Here is a 25871-nt window from a genome sequence, read left to right as displayed (position 1 = left end):
AGTTTCTCACGAGTCCTTTAGTGCTGCAGGCAGGCAAGGTGTTCAAATAGCGCACAACTTCAGTTTTTTTATTTCTATATGATGAACTCTGCATTATTAAGTGATAAGAACAAGTAATCTGATGTCCTGTAATCATTATGACGCTATAATTTGAGATACAATAAATAAAATAAGTTTTTGTTCAAAGTATCAGTATCGGATCAGTATCATCGATACCACCCTGAATATTACTTGGTATCGGATCGGAAAGGAAATCAGTGGTATCGCACATCACTAGTGTTTGGGGTCTTCCTGCTGTCTGTGCTGTTCACTTAAAAAAAGGTTTAAGATGCAAATGTTAAAGAGTTCTGCACAGCTTCCAGGACACCACTGTTGTTACTGACACCGGTGGTCACTATGTGAACTTCAGGTGAGCTCACCTGTGCAGGTTTCCTTCAGTGTCTGATGGCAGCAGCCTGACTGCACAGCAGTGAGCTGTGTGGGGATAAACGAGAGAGCTCTCTAGCCTCCAATGCCACCTCTTCAGCCTCCTGAAGGGGCCCGCTCAGCAGGAGGCCTGGCTCATTTCTTCTCTCTGAGATCCACCGAGCAGAGGTGTGAGCAGTCTGAGGGAGCTGTGCGCTTTGATTTCACTGCAGGTTACAAGTTCAACTTAGCTCAAAACATAAGAATGGTCACCAGTGTGGCCACAGTCTGGAACTTTACAGCTTATGACTTCATTATTTATCAGTCATCAGATTACACAGATATTTTTCTAACACTGTCTCTGGGAAAAAAAGTCAAGTTTTGAATTTATTTGTCTTGTGCACAGACTGCAGCTCAGCTTAAAAAAAATAAGACATGAACATAAATATGACTTGTAATTAGAAAAATTCGCACAACCTGCAATGCCCCTAACAATAAACACATTAAACAAGTGAGTTATAAAAAGCTTCCAACCCTGCTGCCTCTGCTGGACAGCAGAAGAACTGCAGTGTTCTTCAGCCATAGAGACTGATGCCTGAGCAGTTAAAAGAGCAAATACTAATAACTCTAACCTGTAAAAAGCCTCTTCAATCAGTCGTTACCCCATCCAGTTCTGCCAGCCATCCACTCTCATTCCCTCTGGACCAATCATCTCTCAGCTGGAGAAACTCATATGCCACAAGCAGCCCGCATTAAAGCCTGGTGAGGTTCATACCAACCCTCACACAGAGATGTTCTGGGTGCAGATTGTGTTGTTACTGTTAGGTTAGTGTTAGTGTTGCTAGCGAGCAGCTCGCTTCCTCTTCCAAAATCCATTCTGTAAAAATCTGAAAACATCCACCTGGATTGTTATGTTGAGGAAAACCGCAGTTTTGAGAAATTCAGCATTTGCTTGAACTAATCCTGGAACAGGAAGAAGGTATGTGAGCTAGAATGAAACCTTTCCTGTTTTTAATTTGGGCAGTCTGCCCTTCAAGACTCTTCTCATGCTCTTCTGGTAGTAATATTGGGATTTACATGAAGCCCTTTAAGAAGAAGAAGCATACTGACAGCCATCCAGAGGTGCAGAAGGTCTTGAAGGGAGATTGGCAAAAAGTGTTCTGTTTTCTATGGGCAGGATCCCACAAAAGTTTCTTGCCTGAGAAGGAAAGAACAACAAAGACACTTTTCAACTTTAAACTTAGTGTTTTAATGAAAACATTCTGCACTACATTACCCAACAGCCCCACACAGACTACACCTTTCTCACTTAAATGGCATGAAGAAGCTGACAGAGGAAACTCATCCCCAGTTATACGAGAAAGAAGAGTTTGGTCCCACGTTTGGTCATTTGAACCAAAAACGAAATGAGTTTAAAACAGAAATGACTCCACAGAGAGAACAAACATGCACAGCCAGATAGGTTTTATTTTTTAAGAAGGAGATTAGAAACTGGGTCTTTTAACATTTGTTATCATTCGGATGTATGGAAAATTTATAGCTTCTAAAATTGCTCAAATGTTGATCAAATTGAAAACCCATACTGGAGAGAATCCCAAAAACGGCATTATTTTCCATCTGCAAAAGACAGGAGGAGATTTTAGAGATATAAGAAATAAAATTTATGCTTTAACAAAAAGGAAGAAAGACAGGGTTGGATAACTGTAAGTGTAATAGTAACTGTAACTATAACAGTACGTCTGACATGAACAGTAGAATAGTGTAAGAGTGTGTGAAGCTGCTACAAACTGAGTGTGAAACATTCCTACAGTTTCTTTTCATTCAGCACAGAATAAGGCTAAACAACATCTTTAAAAACGTTATTTAAGATGCAGTCACTGAAATTAGGACAAAATCGGCTCAAGTATGTAAACGCTAACATTAGCACAGAGTCACTCACTCAGTGGATTTTATTAACAACTTCTGCAATTGTTAACCATATGACCATATAACCTGCAACCATATTGTTTTCCACTGCATGTAAGTTACTAATCTTCTCCTGTGAGCTGGAAAGCTGCAGTGTGAGTATTGTTATGAACAGTAATCGCAATAAAGAAAAGTGTACGCAGAAAAGCGCTGAGATGTGGTCGGGTCTGTTGCACATCGTTTACACTAACCTAACCCAACTCAACCAAACTCACTTCAACCCAACTCATCAATTCAACCTCGCCCAACCGCACCCCACCTCACCGAACTCATCAACTGAACTCAACTGAACCTAACCTAACTTAACTCAACTAAACCCCAAACCGTTAATACAAGGCATGTCTATACTAAGAGATTAAATTGACTTCTGTGTTGAAAGGGTCCTCTTATCCTAATTCTGAGTTATGTATTATTAATCTTGAGCCAGAGTAGCTCAAATGAACCACTATTAATTAAACATTAGGCCTTCACTTCATTCCCTGTAATGTAAACCAACATTCATTTAATTTCTGCCCCCCTTTAGCAGAAGTGGGTGAAATGAGATGACCATTCAAGGACATCATCTCTGTCTGTGGCATCAAATACAGTTCCAAGAATAGAGAAAAAAGATTAAATTAATTTAGAGCTGTGCACAGCCTCAGTGATTATTTCTACATACTCTGAGCACAATATTTGAAATTTTGGTGATGTTTAAAATGAAAAGGATATATGTGACAGACAATAAGAGAAAACAGGACAGATCTACTTTAACTGCTTTAAAACAGCCTGCAACACTGGCATGCTTGGCAGCTACACTGTGACAGAGCTCTGGTTTTATTTCTATGCTGTTCAAGATGCTGACACTTTACCCGGGACCTACTACTAACTTTTACAGCTTTTACTCAGCTACTTAAAACGGTCTCAAATGTTAACCCGATTGCTAGGTGATTTTATACAACTGTCAGTCACAGTCATCATTTCATCTCATCAAATCAACACCTGTGTGCAACACTAAATAATTTGTTTGTGTCTGAAAGTAAACTGAAGAACTGCAAAAGAATTTTGGCAGTAAATGTTGGCAGTGACAGCCAGAGATCTCACATTGGCTTCGGTAATAGAACCATTTTTTAAACTTGATTTTGTTAGTTTCCTTCAGTTTTTAGTACATTTTTCAGCAGCAGTAACAGTCTGTGCTCCTGCTGAGCTCTTTGCACAAAAAAAACTTCAAAGCAGTGTAACCTGGTTCCACCAACATCCCCTGCTTCATTGCAGAGTGGGAGGGGCCACTGGTTCTGTCTGTAGAAAAATGTGAAGAAAATATGGCGCTGCAGCTGCTGACACTCTGTTAGGTGATCTGATTTCAGTTCTTTCAACACCAAAGTCTTTGGTTGGACGATCTTTTGGTCAGCTAGTCGGTCTGTTGGTTGGACGGTCTTTTGAACAGCTGGTTGGTCTATTGGTCAGTCCATCTGTTGGTTAGACCGTCTGTGGGTCAGCTTTTTGGTCTGTTGTTCGGTCTGTTGGGTGGATGGTCTGTCGGTCAGCTGGTCAGTGTGTTGGTCTGTTGGGTGGACAGTCTGTAGGTCAGCTTGTCAGTCTGTCGGGTGGACGGTCTGTGGATCAGCTGCTCCGTCCATCAGTTGGTCTGTGGGTTGTATGATCTTTTGGTCAGCTGGTTTGTTAGTCTGTTGGTTGTATGGTCTTTTGGTTAGCTGTTTGTTCTGTCAGTCAGTCTGTTGGTGGACAGACTGTCCAACCAACAGACTGACCAACAGAACCCACCACTGTGTCTATGACACTAGAATGTCGTTAGAATGTTGCCATTTTGAAATGCTGTAGAATGGCTGGTTGCAGCACTCAAACAACAAAAGCTAAAACTATTAGCCCTAGTTATAGTAACTAAGGGGCGTGTCTTACTGAAAAGTCCCTGCTACCAGCTCTCCTGCCTCCTCTCTCTTCTGTCACTCAGTAGAGTTACTCTAAACAATGATCCTGCTCGTGTTCGGGACTCAAAGCAGCATCGTTCAGCCTCTTCATTCATTCCTGTCACCAAACATTTGGTGACAGGTCAAATCAGCTGTTTATCTCTGGCAGTGAAGTGATGGAACCCAAGCCAAGATGAAGCAGCATTTGATTACACAGTCATCCCAGCCAGCTGTTAGCACACTGCCTCCAGCTGTGAACCGCTGATGAACCACCTGTCAGAAGACAGTTCTCATAGTCCTTGATTTTAGGTGGCAGCTGGTAATGTCTTGGCAAGTATTGCTGAACCGATCTCAGGTCTAGGTGAGGGGATGCACATCGAGCCCATCCTGTTGAGTGACGTTGCTTTGGTCATGCCCTCACTGCCCACGGTGGATAGAGGGAAGCTCTCGTAGCTCTCTGTAGCCCGGTTGCCGCACTGGCAGCGTTGCAGTGTCAACTTCAGCTCCCTCTGGAAGTTGCTGTTGAGGAAGCCGTAAACGATGGGGTTAATGCAGGTAGAGGCCATCGCCGTCAGGTGGCAGGCAGAGAAGACTGTGTCATGCTGACAGTCTGGGAGGGCCTGGTGGTGCCAATCAAACAGAGTGTTGAAGACATTCAGTGGCAGCCAGGACAGAGCAAAGGCTATGACGATGGCCAGCAGCATTACGTTTATCCTCTGGGCTCCTCGAGTCCTCCTGCTGCGCTCCAGCATGTCCCTGCACAACACAGCATGACATCCATCATCAGACAATCCACCAGGAAATGTCACAGCAAACCTCAAGAAGCATTAACTCACAGCGTAACCACACACAGTGTCCACACAGAGCTCTAATCTGACACGATAACACGAACAGTTAAAGATGATGTGGATGAACCGAGTTATCACAGAGTGAGTGAACGGAAAGCTGTGTGACCTGCGACGTCTCAGGCGTAGAAAGATCCGGAGGTAGCAGAGGAGCACCAGCAGAAGGGGCAGGCAGTACTGGAAGATAAGCAGCGAGGTCGTGTAGGCTAGGCGATGCTTGTCTGACGGCCACAGCTCCATACAGATCAAATGATCCCTTAAACAAGACAGACATGGATAATGAAAACGGAAACACTTATTTAACTTTTAGAAGCACTGATTTAGGAAGTTGAAGATCTCATGTAACTTCTGCACTAAGCAATATCCCAAAACATCTGTGCCTCAAAGTAATATCCCACTGAGCACAACTTTACTGAGGCTGGTGTCCAACCTCTGGTGACAGTTCTGAACATTACCTCACTCCTGACCCAGGAGTTTACCCAATTTCGCTGTGCAAGAAACTGCACAATGACAATAAAAAGCTCTAAGTCTAAGTCTGACCCATTTGATGGCATTTTCACCTGCTTGGCATCCAGCGCTAATCTCAGAGGTATAAATATGTAACAGAATTTTCACTAAGAGATCGGAAACTAACAGATGAAACTGCCCAGAGGTTCATGAGAGGAAGGCTCTGAAAAAGAGGCTTTTTTCATTTTGTTGACTGAACCTCGTATGAACCGCTTGCTTCTCTGGAACATACATGTTTGGGAATGTACTGAGGATGTACAGGGGTTTACTGGTACTACATTAGTGGCTTTTTTTGAATTTTTACCTGCCTGCACACCAGAATCAATAAAACCAGGTCCCTTCATATCTAAATCATACTCCGTACTCTCACCTTAGAGCAAAGCTGTCTTTGTCTCAGTCCTGTTATCAGAGTCTGAAATCGGCAGGTCCACTCACCTTCTTGCATTAACGTTTTCAGGTTTTAGATGTGCTGATAAGCAGATACAGTGCTGTTCCCTGACTGTCTGAGCCAACAGAAATGCATCTTCAGTTTTCTTGTTAAATGAAGTAAATACAAACTCTTCAGCATCCAGATATGAACCCTGAAGTCTCAGACAGCGTCAGGCTCTGTGGATGAAACACTCTCTGCGTCTCTATCACCAGGCACCAGAGCAGAATTTAAAGAAACTCCAACAAATGCTGACATTCTTCTTCCACAAAATCAGAACTGTAAATAAACACCTCCTTCAGTGACTCTGATGGCCCTGAACCGGTTCTAAAGACTTCAGTTGGTACAGGAACCTCCGAGGATAAAAGGTCTTTCTTAAAGTGTTCATTAAGTATTTCTGACAGGCTAATGTCCAGACGGTCGGATTGAGACACATTCAGGTTCATTTCTTGTGCTGCAGCAGACTTTATTCCCCTGATGAGTTCTGCTGCTGAACGTCTTAGGGCTACGCTGCTTTTAGCTAAATGCAAAACAAGCCCAAGGCGTTTTGGGCTGTGTGACAAATACCGAACATTTCCAAAGAATAAAAATAAACTCTGGGCTTTGAGAAAATCAGTTATGTGTCCTCATAGCTCAGCTCAGCTTCAGTTTAAAATGAAACAGCATCTCTGGACTGAAGCTAAGAAACACCTGTATCCCAGATCTCACCTGAAGGGGTTGGCGGGGAGGCTGATGTTCTGGAATGGGTCATTGGTGAGGATGTTGAAGGAGAGGAAAGGCAGCGAAATGAAGCAGGCAACCAGCCATGTCAGCCCCACAGCCAGATAGGAGTGTCCGGCGGCGGGGGACCAGCCGGTGGGATGGAGGATCAGCTGATGGCGCTCCAAAGCGATCAACACCAGGGAGAAGACCGACACTGTCACCGACATGCACTGAACAAAGGGCGTCACCTGGACGGGCACGAAACACAGCAGAGGTCAAACTGAAGGTGTGGTTATCGAGCTGGCGGTACACTGTGAGAGCGCGGCCCCATGGTCATGACCAGCTCCACCTTCACGCTGTGACATCACACTTTTATCCATTCATCCAAATGTATTCAGTTTCCTCTGTTACATCAGCTGACAGCTTCATGATGACCTCACAGTGAGCAAATGAAGGCAAGTTTTTTTTCTCTTTTAAAATGTGAATGAACGCACCTACAGGTGAGCAGGGCAGGCGGTACCTGGTCTGCAGGTAAAGTGCTGCTTGGCCTGCTGGGCACATGAAACACTGCCATGGATGGCTCTCACTTCCGTGTCAGCGTTGTTCTTCATCTCTGCTCCATCAGATCTGGTGCTGCTGAACTTCTAGATCTGTAACGTCAGCGGCTCTGAGTTGCTGCTGTTTGCTGTCTAATTTCAGATTTTTACTAAATGAGGTGACACAGACTTGTAATTAAAACCGATCTGTTATCTGTGAAGCCAGAGGCTGTTCAGGCTTTCAGGTGGTCGGTCGCTCAGACTGAGAAGCATCACGTTCCTGTGTGGAGCAGACCACCACTAATCCCTCTGCTCCCACAGACATGCTTCCAGAGGAAGAACAAACAGGCTTGTATCATCCTCTGGTCTCACCTGCGTACCTGACTCATCTGCATCACTAAGCAGTGGAAAGCTAACGGTCTTCATTTATCAACACAACTTTGGAGGATAAAAGGAGTATGCAATCCATGTTCAGGGTGGGCAGAGTCAGCACCTGGACTGCCCCCCGGCTCCTTTTTAATTTTACATCTGTCTGACAATGCTGGATGACTCTTATTTTGAAAGTCACTGGAAAGTGCTGGCCAGTGAGCCTGGACCCTTCCTGTCTCAGGTGCCTCAGTGGTAGCTTATCAGGCCGGTGGCCCAGAGTGAGGTTCTGTCACTGTGAAGGTTATGGTTTTATTTTTTATTTAACCAGGAAAAACACACTTGAGATTTAAAATCTCTTTTAAAAGCACGTCCTGTGTTCTGAACACTCATTAATTCAGTGTTCAGCAGTGCAGTCATAAGCTAGCAGCACTTACAGTAGTTAAAATAAAAGAAACAACCATAACTTAGAAACTCCATGTCAACAAAGAATGATTATCTTAGTAAAAGTAAGCATCTAGTGCCAGAAATGAAGCGGATAATATTCAGGTATTCAAGTCCTTTAAAGCTGCCTGAAGAGGAGCAGCTCCTTCAGATACTCCTGCAGCTGACTCCAGGAGGAAGGAGCTGCAGGCTCGGTGTGAAACTGTGCTCAGGCTGACAACACAGCCCTGCAGACAGCTTCTCACTGTCGTCTCTTTATTGTTTTTGAAGGAAAAAGTGATGATTGCACACTGGTGAGTGCTGTTGTCCCAGCAACGGTGAGCGTGTGCGGCACACTGACCTTGCACAGGGCCTCCCCCAGCACCCAACGATCCATCAGCGTGTAGATGACGGTGACAGGCAGACACACGATGCACATAAGGATGTCGGAGCACGACAGGTTGGCGATCAGGATGTTGGTGACGTTGCGCAACTCCTGTTGCCGGGCAATGATGAACACCAGACCTGCGTTGCCTAGCAACCCAATGGCAATGACAGCGCTGTATGCCACGATGAGGAATGTTGCCCCGCTTACTGAGGGAGGGCACTGAGAGGTGTCTGCCCAATCGGAGGCCTCCCAGACGTGGAGGACACCGCTGTCGTTGGACATGGCAGGAAGGGAGAGGAGGAGGAAGTAGGGAGCGGGCAACCCAGCGGCGGCGACTCAACTTCCCACAATAAAGAGGATCAGAACACAATGAGGGGCAAGGAGGAAGAGGAGGAGGAGGAGAACAGCACACAGCTACGTGCTGTGAGGAGTTGGATGATGGAGTCAAATATGGCGTCCTGTGTTTCTTTCCCCGGGGATCAGCTCTGCAGCAGCGTTTTCTGCAAAGAAAACAAAACAGCAGCGAGTAATAAGATGGAGATGAGGAGCTCTCAGCGGACAGGCTGAGGAGGAGAAAGGTGAAGAGGAGGAGTGAATGAATACATCAGCACATGCTGCTATCTCATGCTGAGCTGCACTCCATCGTCCAGAGACACTCGTTAGCGTACACTGCCAGTGTGGGTGTAATGGCACATTATGCAGCCCAGCTCACTGGGACACACTCAGCAGAAAAACCACTCTCCAACTATCTGACTGTCGGCGTTTGCTAAAACGTTGCAGCGTGAGGGCTGCACTTCAAACAGGAAGCCTAAAAACACTCCTCACAGCCCGACAGTCGCTCCATGTGCACAAGTAGCAGAAAAAAACCAAATCCTAGCTCAGCTCTCCAACAGTCAGACCTTCCAAATCATCAGACTGTAGTTTGCTCTCACCATAACTCATGCAACGATTTAATTTAATTCAGTTTTATTTGTATGGCATCAAATCACAAGAACTGCACTGCACTGCAGTGGTTTGTATCATATCTATCTAATAGACTCCAATTTGTGCATGTAAATGGAGAGTCCTCTTCACACACTGAGGTCAATTATGGAGTTCCACAGGGTTCAGTGCTAGGACCAATTCTGTTTACATTATACATGCTTCCCTTAGGCAGCATCATTAGAAGACATAGTATACATTTTCACTGCTATGCAGATGACACCCAGCTCTATCTGTCCATGAAGCCAGATAACACACACCAATTAGTTAAACTGCAGGAATGTCTTAAAGACATAAAGACCTGGATGGCCGCTAACTTTCTGCTTCTTAATTCAGATAAAACTGAGGTTATTGTACTCGGCCCTGAAAATCTTAGAAATATGGTATCTAACCAGATTCATACTCTGGATGGCATTACCTTGGCCTCCAGTAACGCTGTGAGGAACCTTGGAGTCATTTTTGACCAGGACATGTCCTTCAACGCACATATTAAACAAATATGTAAGACTGCTTTCTTCCATTTGCGCAACATCTCTAAAATTAGAAATATCCTGTCTCAGAGTGACGCTGAAAAACTAGTTCATGCATTTATTACTTCCAGGCTGGACTACTGTCATTCATTATTATTAGGATGTCCAAAAAACTCACTGAAAAGCCTTCAACTAATCCAAAATGCTGCAGCAAGAGTACTGACAGGGACTAGAAGGAGAGAGCATATTTCTCCTGTTTTGGCTTCCCTTCATTGGCTTCCTGTTAAATCCAGAATTGAATTCAAAATCCTGCTCCTCACATACAAGGTCTTAAATAATCAGGCCCCATCTTATCTTAATGACCTTGTAGTACCATATCACCCTATTAGAGCACTTCGCTCTCGCTCTGCAGGCCTACTTGTTGTTCCTAGAGTATTTAAAAGTAGAATGGGAGGCAGAGCCTTCAGTTTTCAGGCCCCTCTTCTGTGGAACCAGCTTCCAGTTTGGATTCGGGAGACAGAAACTATCTCTACTTTTAAGATTAGGCTTAAAACTTTCCTTTTTGCTAAAGCATATAGTTAGGGCTGGACCAGGTGACCCTGAATCCTCCCTTAGTTATGCTGCAATAGACGTAGGCTGCCGGGGGATTCCCAAGATGCATTGAGTTTTTCCTTTCCAGTCACCTTTCTCACTCACTATGTATTAATAGACCTCTCTGCATTGAATCATATCTGTTATTAACCTCTGTCTCTCTTCCACAGCATGTCTTTTATCCTGTCTTCCTTCTCTCACCCCAACCGGTCGCAGCAGATGGCCGCCCCTCCCTGAGCCTGGTTCTGCCGGAGGTTTCTTCCTGTTAAAAGGGAGTTTTTCCTTCCCACTGTCGCCAAAGTGCTTGCTCATAGGGGGTCATATGATTGTTGGGTTTTTCTCTGTATCTATGAAGCGCCTTGAGGCGACTTTTGTTGTGATTTGGCGCTATATAAATAAAATGGAATTGAATTGAATTGAAAAAGAAGAACCCTCCGGCAAAACCAGTCTCAGGGACGGGCAGCCATGTGCACTGACCGGCCAATAACAGCATAACTAAGGAAAGGACTCAGGGTCACCTGATACAGCCCTAACTATATGCTTTAGCAAAAAAGAAACTTTGAAGCCTAATTTTAAAAGTAGAGATAGTGTCTGTCTCCTGAATCCAAACTAGAAGCTGGTTCTACAGTAGAGGGGCTAGAAAGCTGAAGGCTCTGCCTTCCATTCTACTTTTAAATACTCTAGAAACAACAACTAACAGTCTGCGAGTGAAGTGCTCTAATGGGGTGATACAGTACTATAAGGTCTTTAAGATAAGATGGGGCCAAATTATTTATTGATTATTCTTGTATGAAAAGAGCAGGATTTTAAATTCAATTCTGGATTTAACAGGGAGCCAATGAAGGGAAGTCAGTATAGGAGAAATCTGCTCTCTCTTTCTAGTCCCTGTCAGTACTCTTGCTGCAGCATTTTGGATTAACTGAAGGATTTTCACAGAGTTGTTTGGACATCCTGATAATAACGAATCATAGTAGTCTAGCCTAGAAGTACTAAATGCATGAACTACTTTTTCAGTGTCAATCTGAGACAGGATATTTCTAATTTCAGAGATGCTGATCAGATGACAGAAAACAATGATGATCCGCTCTGTTCTGCAGCTCCACAAAGCCCCCCTCATTCCGGAGCAGCTCGAGAGCACCCCCTGTGGAGCAGGGAGTCTAGAAAGGTTCTGATGCTAACAACTATAAGCTGAGATCAGCTGCTGATACGCTGTAGCCCTCTGTGGTTTTAAAGAATATCAGAGTTTGAACTGTCATGTATGATATATGTAATGTTCTTACACATGTGCACACAAACTATACACACACCCACACTCAGTATCGTTTTAACGACCCGTGTTCTCACTTATCTGCGACGTGCTGACTTAACGGTTTAATTAAGATACAGCTTTTAGAGCATCAGCTGCTGCAGGCGGCGCGCGTCCTCTGATCACATGCACATCGACACCATCAGCTGTCTGCCTCGCCCACTCTTTCATTTCGCTCTCCACTGACAGCCTTCATCAGCCCCGAGGGACTGAGCTGCCACCAAATGAGACACACTCACAGGTGTTTGTGCACAGCCACGCTCTGACTCACTCGCAGCAGCCACCCGCTTGTCATGGCAGCCATCACACAGCTCCATATCTGCTGCTCCCTCGCTCCTGCACAAGAACACTCAGAGATCCACACTGTTTTTAAAATATGCACACGTAAAGCTCCAACACAGGACAACAGCTTGACAGATGTTGACGAGACAACAACACCAGTAACATCTGGAAACAATGCGTTTCCTCTGCTGTGCAGAAAAACATCACAAAACATGGCATGTTTATTACATCATCGCCTGAGAACAAATCTTCTGTCGGTCATTATTCACCTGTCTCCAGGCAGGTGTTCCTTCATTCTGTCTAATGGCCAGCAGGGGGCGACTCGTCTGGCTGCAAAATATAGTTGGTCATATAGAAAAGCCCAACAGAGACCCAAGAGCTGAAAACATCCAAAAGGTGCAACCCAGATCAATCAGTTCCTCTGACATCTGCTGGATGTCAGTTCGGCAAAGACAGTGCCCACAGGTCTCTGCGGATTTCATGCAGGAGATTATCAGAAAACCCGACAAGGTTACAGTTAATGTTCCAACAATGAATTTTGCAATGTCTCAACTTGACTCCGCCCACTGTCTGCTCAGCTGGTATGCTACTACATGTGTCCAAAACCAGCTACAGCTGTGGTTTGACAGAAATAGAGAAAATCTTTATTTTATGTCATTTTTTTGACTTTTACTGAAGAAAATTGTGTTGTTTCATCTCCGTCTGATGTATCTGGGTGAACATTACAGCCATGTGCTGAGCCAATTATGCTAAGTTTAGCTAGTAAAATAGTTTGCTAGTGTAGCTCTTGAAATGAGTCTCATTTCATTTTCATGGTATAAATGTAATATGATTTACATTATTGATATTTTACTATATATACTTCATTTTTTGAAAAAAAAAAAAAAAAAATCCTCAGAGGTGAAATTTAACTCAGTTGTCTCAAATATTATATTTCAGTTAAAATTCAAGGTATATATATTTCTATTTCATATCATTTATAACTTGTGTCTAACAGACAAATATTAATACACAGTGACCACTGGCTGAAATCTTTAGTTATATTAAAGGGCAATATCCCAAAAAATCCCAAAAATTAACTACAAAGATTTGATCCTTGTACGTTTCACATAAAATGGAAATCAGACTGATGCAGTAAATATTCTTTTATTGATGAGAAAACTGGGCAATATAATTTATTTAAGATGTTGAAGATATCAGAGCATTAAACAGGCTGATATTTGGGTAAAAGAGTCTCAAGGGATAGAGATGATATAGAAACATAACATCGTTATAAAATATTGTATTTTACATACACACTTTATGAATGTACAGCTTTTCACAGCTCTTTGAACCTCTTACTTGCATACTTTTCCCACTGAAACCAGCACAATCCCACTGTGATGAAAACAATATTTTGACTAAATATATTCTGGATAAATCAGATCATTATCAAAGTTATCTATGGTTACTTTTATTTTCTCTTCTTTCCCTGTCAGATCCTGTCCTGCAGCATAAACATCAGTCAGTGGTTCCCTGTATGCAGCTGTTATAGTTTGTGTTGCAAATACACGAAGCAAATATCTGAAAACTGTTTTAAATATTTTCAGCCATCCTTCATGTACAGAGAACAGCTGTCTGTTCTCCCCCTGTTCTCCTCTTCATCTCTCAGCTGCTGCTGGCTCCTTTTTCTCCTCCTCTTCCTCACACACTGCTGAACCTGTGCTGGTGTTTCATCAGGGATGAAGAGCCTCTGTCCCTTCTCAGTCTCTCCTTACTCTGGACGCTTGCAGAAGAAAATCAGCCATGGCAGTTAACAACAAAAGCAGGAGAAGTTTATCAAATATCTGTTAATTTGCAAGATAAAAACAAAGTTTTCTAATAGAATCACATGGACATAATTTATGTATTTAAATCACACAATCATTTAAAATCCTTCATGCACCAATGCATGAAGGAGTGTTTCCGCAGGTCCTTCCTCCCTGCAGCTGTCAGACTGTACAATCAAAACTGCTCCCAACAATCATAGATGTTTACATCTGCGCTGTAACTGCAATAATTTAATCAACCGAGTCGCACTACAACCTGGGTTTGCCATCTGTAGTTAATTTTATTTAATTTAATAACTGTACAGTACTCCGTTTATAGTAACCATTGTCCTTGATGTAAATATGTAAGAAAGAAAATTGTGTATGTTTCTGTTCTGTGTCCTGTGTACTGTTTGTTTGTATATGTGTCTTTCTGGCTGCTGTTACAATCAAATTTCCCCATGTGGGACAATTAAAGAGAAATTTAAGAGGGGAAAAAAGAGAAAGGAGAAACAGGACATATGATCCTGCAGAAATGTTGGGCTTTATAACAAAAGTGACATGCTCAAATTGTATGATATAAGCATGACAAACAGCACAGACACAGGAGGAAGACTTCGCCATTTACTGCCCGTCTTATTTATTAGTGGTTTATACAGGATGAGAGCTCATTTAACCATAAACTTCAGCACAGCATGGTTGAGTCTGCTTCCTTACCACAGCTCACGGGCCAGACTTTTGGTTGGTTTGTCCTAAAACAACTGAATGTTAGCTACATTGAATTTTTTAAGACTTTTCATTATGCTAAATTTGTTCCGCTGGATATTTTTAATGAGATAAAAAAAAAAACAGTACTTACTTTTAAAAGTTTATTTCTGGATTGCTTCACTTCGACCACCCGCCGTTTTTCTCAAAAGATTTTCTTCAACCCTTATTCGCAATGAATCCTGGGATATGGTGGGCCACGAACGATACACCCGGCCCATGCTTCAAATCTGGGGAAAAGGAGGACGAATTTCTGGGCCACATTTGGAGCAACCTTCGAATTTGGACAGCCTTTGTCACCTGCTGTGATGTAATCGGCCTACAAATGTGACCTCCGAAGGATGCGGCCCCTGAATTTTGACACAGCCTAAGACTGGGGTGGCCAACTCCAGGCCTCGAGAGCCGGTGTCCTGCAGGTTTTAGATATCACCCTGGATCAATACACCTGAATCAAATGATTAGTTCATTACCAGGCCTCTGGAGAACTTCAAGACATGTTGAGGAGGTCATTTAGCCATTTAAATCAGCTGTGTTGGATCAAGGACCCATCTAAAACCTGCAGGACACCGGCTCGAGGCCCGGAGTTGGCCACCCCTGGCCTAAGGCTTCAGGTCACAGAGTCCAGAATCCAGTGGCATTGTGGTGGCTGCATCCATTTTTCCCACACAGTCTGTCATGGATGTGAAAAAAATGGCCACCTCTCTCTGAGCCTGGTTCTGTCTGACTTTTCTTCCTGTTAAAAGGGAGGGTTTTTTAGATGTGGGTGGGGAGAATCATGTGACTGCTGGAGTTTCTCTGTATTATTGTAGCATCTTTACCTCACAGTATTAATATTGTGATTTATATAAATATATATAAATGTAAATGAACTAAGCATAAATGAAGCTGAATTGAAGTTAATTGCAGAACAGCTTGCTGGACTCTGTTTTCACAGTAAGAGTCCAGCAGTTTTTCAGTGCAAAAGCAGAGCTTAATGGCTCCAACTCTGAAAGGAAAAAGGGATTCAAAATAAAAGACTGCATCTTTCAGCTCTGGTTCAAATTTCCTACAGCAACTGAAATTAGATTTTTCAGGCTTTATGATAAATTTCTGCCTCATTTCTACCCATAAATGAAAGCGTGTTGATTTGAGTGCCAACTTAAAACAAGTCCTCCAACACACTCGTCAGATGGCTGAACAATGTCTGAACTTCCTTCCTCCCACATCTTCCCATCTGTGACTGACAGCTCACTTTCTGCTGCCGACAGGCTGACGTTCACCCACTGCTTTGAACTCCTCTATGAAACACTGTTAATGGGAACAGTGTGAGAGGCGGCTCTGTCGTATGCCACAGCACAGATTCAGAGCAGATTCTGCAGTAAAATTTCAACCTGATCACCATCTCCATCACACATGCCTTCATGTGACTATGAAGAGCTGGTCCATGGAGATAAAAGAAGCCTGGTGGCTCTGGTTCTTCTGTCCACACACAGTATCAAACATGTTGGGTAACTCAGTCCAGAAAAAGGCACAAGTGGGTTCATCTGGCTGCTGTTGGTACTTCAGCTACTTCAGCTGGACTCCTGCAGGCGTGAAGCTGATGGGGCTCAAGTTTAGGACAGCCTGAGACGCTCATAGTGTGCACTGATTAAAGCGTGATGGAAGATCGGGGTGACATCATCGTGGTGAATTTAAGAAGGAGAACCAGAATTCCACTCGGGCCATGCATGTGCTGTTTCTGAGCGCATGCCTGAACCTTCGGTGAAGTTATGAAGTCTGGTGCATGACCAGAATCTGTGAAGACGTGGAGGTGCTGCTACTCCGCCTGCAGTTGCCCATTTAGCTCCGATGACCTTGCTGATCTTTGATATTTAATTTCTTCTTCCTTTTCTCTTTCCTCAGAACACATTACCTAAGCCGACCTCACCGAGCGGCAGCTGCGCAGAGAATCAGAGCACTCAGACTCTTTGAGTTTACTGAATGTGCACAGTGTAATCTGTGGGCTGCCGAGGAAAGCTGTGCAACAGGGTTGTTCCATCAGAAACTAATCACAGTCAGCTGCTCTTTGTTTAATCAATGATGCATTATGTCCCCTTCACACTGTGAACATGTTCAGCCTCACAGACCCTTCAGGTACACTTGCATAGGTCCACATTTTGGGCTTTTTGCTGCATGTTTGAGCTTCATCAGTCCAGCAGATCTCCACATGAAACTCTGGGTTAAAAAACACATTAAAGCTTTGTGAGAAACTGAACCCAGATCAGTTTTACTACCACTGCAGGTGTCACAGTCTGAAGACTTAATCTGTTTGTTATAGGAGTTATGATCTCCATAAAAACAGCTGAAATTTGTTCATCACTTCCAAACATTTCACGAACTAAAGAAGTGGTGAGAATCAAAAACGCTGGAAAAAATATCAACGTTTTTTAGGGCTGACATTCTGTAAAATATTCAAAATGTGCATGACAGGTTTGGGTGACTGAGATTATTTATCTTCATGTTCTATGTCACTGGTTAGTACAGCTTACAGCCACGCCATGACCATAGTTCAACCAGAAGGTGCTGAGTTATCAGTTAATGCTTAGCTATCAGATAGACACCAGCTAATCAGTAACATCCAATGAGGATCCTAGAATTTCTTTGAGATGGTCTGTTAGTACAGTAACCTCACAGCAGCGATATTATTAGTCACATGATGTCTAAAAGCACAATCATGGTCCAAAGGTCCAGTTCAGGTGAAGCTAGCAGACAGCTTGCAGCTACAGCACCTGTGTCATCATCCACCTTTCAGTCAGAGAGGCCACACTCCTCATAATGCAAACAGGTGAGTTACAAAAATATCTTCCTTAAACAAATATAATGAAGGTTTAAATTATCTACAGAGACCAAACAGGTTTGTTTTAACATGGAAGTCTATGAGGACGGTCTCACTGCTGCCTCTGCTGGACGTCAGAGGAACTGCAGGTTCTGTTTGGTTTGTTGCTCTCATCATGGGAAAAAATACCGGAACAGTTGCAGAAGCTGCAGCTCACTGTGTGTCGATGTGAGAGGGAACGTCTTGCAGGAAGGAGGTCACCTGCAGCACAGCGTTGAGCCCGTCATGTTTGTGGTCTGTGCAGCAGAGGGGGAGCACGCACACATTAAACCAACAACTTGAATGTGTTTGAGCTTCGAATGTTCAGCACTGAGACGTTCGTGTTGGCTGGGAGCTCTCGGCGCTCTGCAGCTGCTTTCTGCTGGAAGAGTGTGTTCTGGCTGCACGGATATAAATAACTTGTGTTTCTCTGAGTGTGGAAGTGGGACAGCAACGCAGCAGAGCCATGAAATCTGAGCTGGATTAAGCTATGAAGGTTTCCTTTGTGCGGAGGCGGGTGAGGACAGCCATCACAGAGGTCACGTCCTGATGTTTGATATCAGTTCGATGTGGCAGATGATTCCAGAGGGCTGACGCTTTCGTCTTGGCGCCGGCTTCGTGCCATCGAGTTTGCATGTATGCAGACGGTGGTGCCTGCGGGCCGGCGAGCTGTCTGTTTCCGCCACATCGCAGAGCTCAGATTGTTGGCATGACCGGGCGGTCAGTGGGGGTGAAATGATCCTTCAGGTTTAATGTCTGTTAGGATTGAAAGTGTCTTTAAAGCTAAGGGAAAAAACTTCTCATAATGAATATGAAGCTGGGAAGGGAAGGGTGGGATGCAATTCAAGGACACACAAAGAGGAGGAAATCTCTGCTCATGTGCTCACCACACTATTACAGATGGCGTACTCACACTTCCTGGTTATTCTTACATGTTTGATGAAGTCACAGATGGAAGTACAGTGAGGGCTAAAAGTATTGGAACAGTAAACCGATTACACGGAGACCCGCAGACTTTCTTATTTGAAAAGTGTCAGTCAGGTTTCAGAGCTCATCACAGCACAGAAACACCTTTAGTGAAGGTTACAAATGATCTTCTTATGGCCTCTGACAGTGGACTCATCTCTGTGCTTGTCCTGCTAGACCTCAGTGCAGCGTTTGATACTGTCGACCATAATATTCTATTAGAACGATTAGAGCACGCTGTAGGTGCTAGGACCAATTCTGTTTACATTATACATGCATCCCTTAGGCAGTATCATCAGAAGGTCTAGCGTACATACATACACTGCTATGCTTATGACACCCAACTTTATCTATCCATGAAGCCAGATAACACACACCAATTAGTTAAACTGCAGGAATGTCTATAAGACATAAAGACCTGGATGACCTCTAATTTTCTGCTTCTAAATTCAGATAAAACTGAGGTTATTGGACTCGGCCCTGAAAATCTTAGAAATATGGTATCTAAACAAACTCTTACTTTAGATGGCATTACCTTGGCCTCCAATAACACCATGAGAAACCCTGGAGTCATTTTTGACCAGGATATGTCCTTCGATGTGCATGTTAAACAAATATGTAGGACTGCTTTCTTCTATCTGTGCAATATCTCTAAAATTAGAAATATCCTGTCTCAGAGTGACACTGAAAAACTAGTTCATGCATTTATTACTTCTACTGTAATTCACTGCTATTAGGATGTCCTAAAAACTCTCTGAAAAGCCTTCAGTTAATACAGACCTTCCCAAAGTGTGGGGCCCGCCCCCTAGGGGGGGGCGCAGAGCCATTGCAGGGGGGGCGCGGCATGAAAAGGGAAAAAGAAAAACCCAACAACGCTTGGACACTGCTAGCATGGGGCGCCTACACAAATGCAAAGCAGGAGATGAAGCATAGCTGAATATGTTTCCAAACCAACTTCATCCTAAGCCAAAGACTAGAAAATATGGTGAAGCATATCTTCCCTTTGGTTTCACCTGCACAAGTGCTGAGGTAGGTCTCCCTGCAGAATTGGTTTTCCCTTCGTCGGGAGCAGCGCTGGGCTCTTCAAATCACGGACAAACAGTATCCCACAGTTGTTTATGTTTTTAAACCCATTTTCCACAGAGAGGCATTTTTTTGAAAAATGTATTGATTGCAATGTTGAATATTATTACACAGGAAAAAAAAACAACTACATGTAAAATAATCACACCGTGATGCCTCTGCCTTTCTAAATAGAGGGACAGTAACTGCGTGTTTATATGTAAGCGTGTAAAACCTGAAGATAGAGACAAAATACTGTTAATCTGACTATCTGCCATTCTGCAATTCCTCTCATGTAAGCAATAACGTGGCGCACAGCTGACGTGAAAAAAGGCACATACCTTTGACGTTGCATGACGAACTTTGTATTCCTTGTCCACACGTAAACGCAAAAAATGAGTTTTAAAAAAATCTCAGTTTTCGGTGATTCGAAACGCCGTTTACATGTGGACGAAACAGCTGCGTTTTCAAAAATACCTGTGTAGGTGCGGACGTAGCGTAAAAGAGTTAGTAGTTTATTTTCTTACTACCTGCAGATTACTTGTATTTGCTTAATTGTTTACTAAATGTTTGAGGTGTGAAATAAACCGCAATTGAGCAAAATATGGGTGTGAGTGGTTGGAGGATGTGTTAGTGCGTGCGTGTGTGTGTGTGTGCGCGCGAGGGGGGGGCGCTCTACTTTTTAGATTACGCTTAAAAGGCAGGTGACCCTGAATCCTTCCTTTAGTTATGCTGCAGTAGGTTTAGGTTGCTGGGGGATTCCCATAATGCATTGAGTATTTCTTCTTAGGTCACCTTTCTCACTCACTATGCATTAATAGACGTCTCTGCATTGAATCATTAGTTGTTATTAATCTCTGTCTCTCTTCCACAGCATGTATTTATCTTGTCTTCCTTCTCTCACCCCAACCGGTCGCAGCAGCTGGCCGCCCCTCCCTGAGCCTGGTTCTGCCGGAGGTTTCTTCTTTTTGAAGGGGAGTTTTTCCTTCCCACTGTAGCCAAAGTGCTTGCTCATAGGGCGTCATATGATTGTTGGGTTTTTCTCTGTATGTATTATTGTAGGGTCTACCTTACAATATAAAGCACCTTGAGGCAGCTGTTGCTGTGATTTGGTGCTATATAAATAAAACTGAACTGAGCTGAATTGAGAGCTCTGCAGCACCAAATGGATGAATGGATGGACAGACAAGTGGACGTTCCACATACCGGTGATGAGTAGGTGAACATGTCCTGCAGCCCACGGGTCGTGCTCACGGCTGAGAATCAGAACGGCACTCTGTTGGTAATCCGCCCCAACAGAAGATTTCTAGTCAAGCCCAATTCCATCAGAGCCAACGCCCGTCGTTCCAGCCCCTCTAATGCTTTTATAACAGAACAATTCAGGAACAGGGACGCTAAAAGACACAAAGACAGCCCACTGCTTTCTCATTCACTGCTGTAATTACGTCTTGGCTGAGGGGTGGCGAGGGTGACCATTACACCCCAAACGAACGATCCTACTCTCAATAGCTCAGTGTGCACACAGTAAGAGTGATCACTGAACAGAATCAACTTTTAGGGATTTACTTACCTGGATAATGCATCACGACATGTGATGATTCATCTTAATCACTTAGAAATTAAAAATAAATCAAATCAAAGCAGGCGCCCCCTGTTGGATAGTAGACACACCTCTATCATGATGAAATCCACGCAGGTGTTCAGACTTTGAAGACCGTTTTTATTTTCTTCAGCTTCTCATTTTGGGACGACGGCGTGATTAACAAGCCCGATGGCATCCTGGTTACCGAGGGACGAGGGGCAGGATGATTAATGGTGTTTCCATCAAGTGCCATGTTCCACTGACTCACAGCATGTGGCTCAGCTCTCACAGACACCTCACGGTGAGGTGATCTACATCAGGTGTTATCCTGGAGGCATAAATCCTCAGAAACCAAAGACAGATCCTCCAGAGCCGGACAGAACACCCATGGGGGATCTCATCACTAAAACCATTAGTGAGTGAATCAGGAGTGCGAGGCATGTTTCACGTGTTTTTCACTGAAGATGTCTCTAAACACAATTGTGTTTTATTGAGGCGATGTTGATGCCACCACATCATCGTTCACCGACATTTCACTGATGTAAAGATGGCCGGCTGAGAAACGATCAGACTTTTACTTACAAGAGAACGAGAAGGTCCCCCGGCTGTGACAGCACCCCAACAGACCGACCATGACAGGTGAGCTTCCAACAAAGTCATGGAAGCTCACCTGTCACCAGTCACATGGCAGGATAACAGGAAGTCTGCTTTTCTGAAAATGTGACTAGAAGACATTTTCACTTCCTGGATTTCACTTCCTGGTTGATACTTCCTGGTTTTTGGTGAGTTTGGTTTCTTTAGTGTTTTGAGCTTCTAGTTAGAGTTGTTTTTTTCTGTGATATTTCCTCTGAATCATGTTTCACAGCTGTCTTTTGTTGAGGACATGCAGTTGTAGTTTGGACTTTATCCTCTGGACTTTCAAACAAGCCAATGATAAGCCTCCAGTGTTCAGGTCCTCTCTACACCACATTTGAACCTGACCTCCAAAATAAAAGCAGAACAGACAAATCATCACAGCACATTCAGCTACCGAGACATTTCACTGAGAACCACAAATTTCCGTAGACCTCAGACAGCTGCAGGTCTGAGGAGCTCGGGGGGCTCAGATGTTCCTGAGCAGCCCTGAGTGACTCAGCAGTGAGCAGACTGTGGCTTCTAACAGATTTCATGCCTGTTTTCTTTGTGTCATCGGTGAGTAGCCGTGGGCCGGCGTAAAACACCAGTCCAGCGGGCCGAGCTGACGCTGATGTCAGCTGACAGGAGGATGTAACGCTCAGAGCACTCGCTGACGCTCAGGCTGCCCTGACTCTATCGCTGTGTGCAGAACAGATTCTTTCAATTTATTTCTGGAGAATTCACTTCTGTGATAAACTCACTGCATCACTGTGATGTCACATCCTTCCCTGTAGGAAAACTGTTAAAAGCATTTACATAGTCTGTCTTTCGTTTTGCTTTTCGATCCAAATCAAATCATTTGGTCAGCTCCAAACTCTTCATAGGGACAGGAGCAGGAAGTCCGAGACAGGAACAGGAAGTCCTGGAGATCAAGTGCAAACGCTCACTGCTGAGCTTCATGAGCTCAGGTGAAGCCAGGCGTCACATCGCGTCCTGGATGTTTGTTTCCGCTGTGTCAGTCTGATGCCATGTTTAAGGTCTTCCTTCATTCATAATCACTGCTGTGCTGCAGTTCAAAGGTCAAATAGAATCTGTGGCAGCGACCGAGCAGCTGAAGTTCCTAACATGGTGAATGCTCGCCGAGAAGACGGATGCAGCTCAATGGGACAAACAGGCGACCCACAGCTGTAAGGATAAAGCTGCAAAAACTGCAAAACACACACACACACACACACCTTACTGTTCATGTTTGCAGGACCAGGACTGAAATTCAAACATGAACCTTTTTACTTAAACAGTCCAAAGAAGAGAAATCTGAAAACACAGAAACTGAACTCAAAGAGCACATGCGGATGATCCACAGGAGGACAGGACTATTCATACACACCAAGGGCCGATCGGTGGACGGGCAAACAGGAGACGAATGAGCCACTGCTGAACAGTAAGTAAAAGTTCAACCTAGACATAGCAGACAAAAACTACCACAGTAAAATGTGAAAAACCAAGGAAACTAAAGTACTCACACAGACTCTGAACAGATGATCAGAAACTGAAATCATAAAACCCAAAGACCATCACTACTGAGTGCTCAGTAACATCCACATAAAACCCTAGAATTTAAATCTGACATGGAGCTCCACCTTCTTGAACGCTCTGTTAGTACAGTAACCTCACAGCAGTCATATTATTGGTCCCATGATGTCATTAATATTACTCTAAAATTCTCCAACAACAGAAACACAGTCCAGAGATCCTGTTAGCAGACAGCTAGCAGCTACAGCCGCCTGTGTCACCATCCACCTGTCAGTGAAAGAGGCCACGCCCCTAATGTTGTAGACTTGAATACAGTGTACAATACTGTGGTAGAGTGGATTACAAGTCCTCATTCACAGCAAGGAGTTTAACGGCAGTCAGTCCGTTGTTCTCCACCCGTCCATCCACTCGGCAGCCTCCCTCTGTCTGAGCCTCGCAGCTTCATCAGTCCAGCAGATCTCCACATCAAACTTTCAGGCCTGAAACACTCGGTTCAGCTCTGATAGAAACTGAACCCAGATCAGTTAAATACTCAGTTTGAGGACTGAACCTGGTCTCTGAACAAATGTGTGATCATCTGTCCGAGTCTGAACGACCTGCAGCACTTTGACCCGTTTCTGATCACTCACAGCGTGCATTCTGGGTAAACCTTCAGGGTCAGATCAGCAGGTGGGACAGGTGTCAGCTCTGGTGGGAGCAGGTCAAAAGTCATTTAAAGTCCAGGATCACCTTCCAGCTGTGATTATTATGGACTCTACAGTGGTGCTGTTCTGCTACTGACGCTACAAACTTAGAAAAGTGCAGAAAGACGTCAACGAGTCCAAGCCAGCCGGAGCTTCACGCTCCCCGTCCCTCTTGGAGTCTGCTAACCCGGACAGGCAGGACTTTACCAATCGCTTCCAGCCTGAAGACAGAAGCCTGACACCACCCTCCAGCTTCACCCACCTGCAACACCTGAACCAAGGGTGTTTCGAACCTCGGCTTCATGTAAATAAGAAGTGTAACTGTTTTTAAACTGAAGAGTGTGGAAGAAAAGCAGAGTGAGGTAGGCGGTCATAGGCTCACAGGAGGTCACATGACTGTCAGGGTTTTCTCTGTGTTCTCTGTATGATTGCAGTCTTTACAGTACAAAGTGCCCTGCGGGGAGCGCTGTTGTAATTTGGCGTTGTATAAATAAAACTGAATGAAGTGTGCAGAACAAACGTGTGGATCAGTCTGGTCGCTGCTTCATTTCCTCACACGGGTGCGGCGTTCTCTCGAAATCAAACCGTGACATTGAACTGATGACTAAAATGATGCTGATTATGTTAACAAGATGAGGGAAGCACTCCACAGACATCAATGCCTTTAATGTGGAAGCACAAACGCGTTCGGCACACAAACACATAAAATTAAATGTCATCATTAAGAGACAAAAAAGAGAAAGAAGCCTATCAACGTGTCGCATATTTACAAGTATAATAAATAAATAATTATTGTTTGAGCCATTTAATATCCTCTCCAACTGACTATTATGACAAGGATGCTGATGCCAGTAAATATTAAATACATTTTTAAATCTTATAAAATACACACCAAAGAACAAAGGCAGAAATGAAGTGCAGGCACTGAATGTATGAAATGGGACTGAAGCGATGTTGTTTTACCTTCCCTTTAACCTTCTATTTTAATAATTTATTCATTATGAAAAATGTCTGTTTTGTACTGTAGTTACTGTTTGCTCACTATTAATTAATTAATTAATTAATTAATTAGTTTGTTTGTCTGTTTCCTCCTTCAGTGAGTGAACTACAGGGATGTCACTACATAAACTTTATTCTTCATTTGTGTCACATTTTGCAGTGGATGTTATGGTTATTTTCAGTGTGGTTTCTGGTGCCTGTAAAAGCATTTTAATCATTTTAATCAGTAATTTGTTGACGTCATGATTTTGGGGGGCACTTTCGGTCTTCCATATTTTAACTTTTGAGATGAATTTCTGTCCGTGCACGTGAGCCTTTATGTCTCACGCTTTGATCGGAAGGTGAACACACAGCACATCTCTGAGATCACTTCTCTGGGTGCACGCGCGAAAAGCCAACACGTTCACATGACTCACATTTAAATGGACGCAGCTGCAGTCCTGCACAGAGACACAAAGCGTCAAAGATCCTCACCTGAGCTTACACCTGGAGCGCGGTTCCCGTCAGTCCTGCCTCTGTGCTCGGCGCAGGGGCTGCTGCTGCCTGCGGTACACAGCTGAAAGAAGCTGCCGCCGTGTTTGGGAGGAGAAGAGCGGGAGAAGAGGAGCAGTCACCCATCTGCGGAGAGGCGGCTGTGAGCTCCGCACGCAGAGGCGGCCGCTCGGAGAGTGAGCAGGAGGAGCTCCAACCAGTGTGGAGTCAGAGGGAGGGAGGGAGCAGTGACAACAGAGCAGCTTTACCCAGGGTCGTAAACACGTTTAAGGAGGCCTGAGTCTGAGGGGGCCCTCAGCATCCAAACACCAGGACCAGATGCTGAGGGGGAAGCTGAACATTCACGGCATCCATGCAGTCATTTCATGGATTAATCCCACATTTTACTACCCTGACAAATACACAAACTTTATTCTGAAAAACTGGAACACCTGATCTGAAGGCGTGTTTCCTTTA

At 44.0% G+C, this 25871-nt stretch overlaps 2 protein-coding genes across 2 annotated transcripts in view; one reads left to right on the top strand and one right to left on the bottom strand.

Annotated features, from left to right (window-relative positions):
• The window catches only part of LOC146383234 (drebrin-like protein B), a 52770-nt gene extending 37758 nt beyond the window's left edge, over positions 1–15012 (top strand). Inside the window, exon 15 of the mRNA XM_084934482.1 lies at positions 10681–15012. Coding sequence (XP_084790608.1) covers positions 10681–10925 — 245 coding nt within the window. The 3' untranslated portion in view covers positions 10926–15012. The remainder of the gene's footprint in view (positions 1–10680) is intronic.
• Positions 1631–25608, bottom strand: npy8ar (neuropeptide Y receptor Y8a). The gene is made up of 5 exons (XM_084934484.1): positions 25398–25608; positions 8442–8968; positions 6762–7003; positions 5229–5375; positions 1631–5030 (listed from the first exon to the last, which is right to left on the bottom strand). Exons 2-5 carry the CDS (start codon positions 8748–8750, stop codon positions 4580–4582), a joined length of 1149 nt encoding a protein of 382 aa, XP_084790610.1. The 5' UTR covers positions 8751–8968; positions 25398–25608; the 3' UTR covers positions 1631–4579.
• Between the last annotated feature and the right edge of the window lie 263 nt (positions 25609–25871).

The sequence above is a fragment of the Perissodus microlepis genome, chromosome 7, assembly GCF_051167445.1.
Source record: "Perissodus microlepis isolate ML-2025 ecotype Zambia chromosome 7, ASM5116744v1, whole genome shotgun sequence".
Taxonomy (NCBI): Eukaryota; Metazoa; Chordata; class Actinopteri; order Cichliformes; family Cichlidae; genus Perissodus; species Perissodus microlepis.
The sequence above is the reverse complement of the archived record's forward strand: the minus strand, read 5'-3'. Positions and strand labels throughout refer to the sequence as shown.

What these genes read in the sequence shown, in the direction of transcription:
- npy8ar (XM_084934484.1), bottom strand. Translation starts at nt 8,750, where the DNA reads ATGTCCAACGACAGCGGTGTCCTCCACGTCTGGGAGGCCTCCGATTGG. An exon ending in TGGGGGAGGCCCTGTGCAAG is followed by an intron (nt 7,004 to 8,441) that starts GTCAGTGTGCCG and finishes GTGCCCGTCCAG; the next exon opens with GTGACGCCCTTTGTTCAGTG. An exon ending in CTCCCCGCCAACCCCTTCAG is followed by an intron (nt 5,376 to 6,761) that starts GTGAGATCTGGG and finishes GTCTTGTTTAAG; the next exon opens with GGATCATTTGATCTGTATGG.